This window comes from Trypanosoma grayi, assembly GCF_000691245.1.
Source record: "Trypanosoma grayi strain ANR4 Tgr_2784_V1, whole genome shotgun sequence".
Classification (NCBI taxonomy): Eukaryota; Euglenozoa; class Kinetoplastea; order Trypanosomatida; family Trypanosomatidae; genus Trypanosoma; species Trypanosoma grayi.
The window spans coordinates 1-315 of NW_008828402.1; the positions used below are offsets into that span (position 1 = coordinate 1).

Here is a 315-nt window from a genome sequence, read left to right on the forward strand (position 1 = left end):
GCGGAGGGGGTTGGGTCGGGTGGGCTTTCAAAAACTCACCTAAATTGCCACAGGCTGCAATTAGAATCGTAAATGGGTTAAAGGTATGTTATTGCGTTGCTAACGTAACGGGGCAAGGTGCCAGACCATTCCTTCCACAGGCTGTCAAAAAAACGCCCTTCCAAGCCAACCCCGCAAAGGAGCCATTCTCAAGAAACCCAGTGCAACCTCAACTTTTGCCCAAATGCTTTCAAACAAGCCTGACCGCCTTTTCCGTTACTATTTTTGTCTCGTGTCTATTGGGGTGTTCTGCAACCATGGGGGCCGCCAGCGGTT

At 50.5% G+C, this 315-nt stretch overlaps 1 protein-coding gene across 1 annotated transcript; it reads left to right on the forward strand.

Moving 5' to 3' along the window:
- Window positions 1–315, forward strand: DQ04_27841000 (hypothetical protein; the record flags this gene model as incomplete). Its single annotated transcript, XM_009318391.1, has 1 exon — window positions 1–315. A coding segment is annotated over one exon (315 nt), but the record flags the coding sequence as incomplete, so codon positions are not given.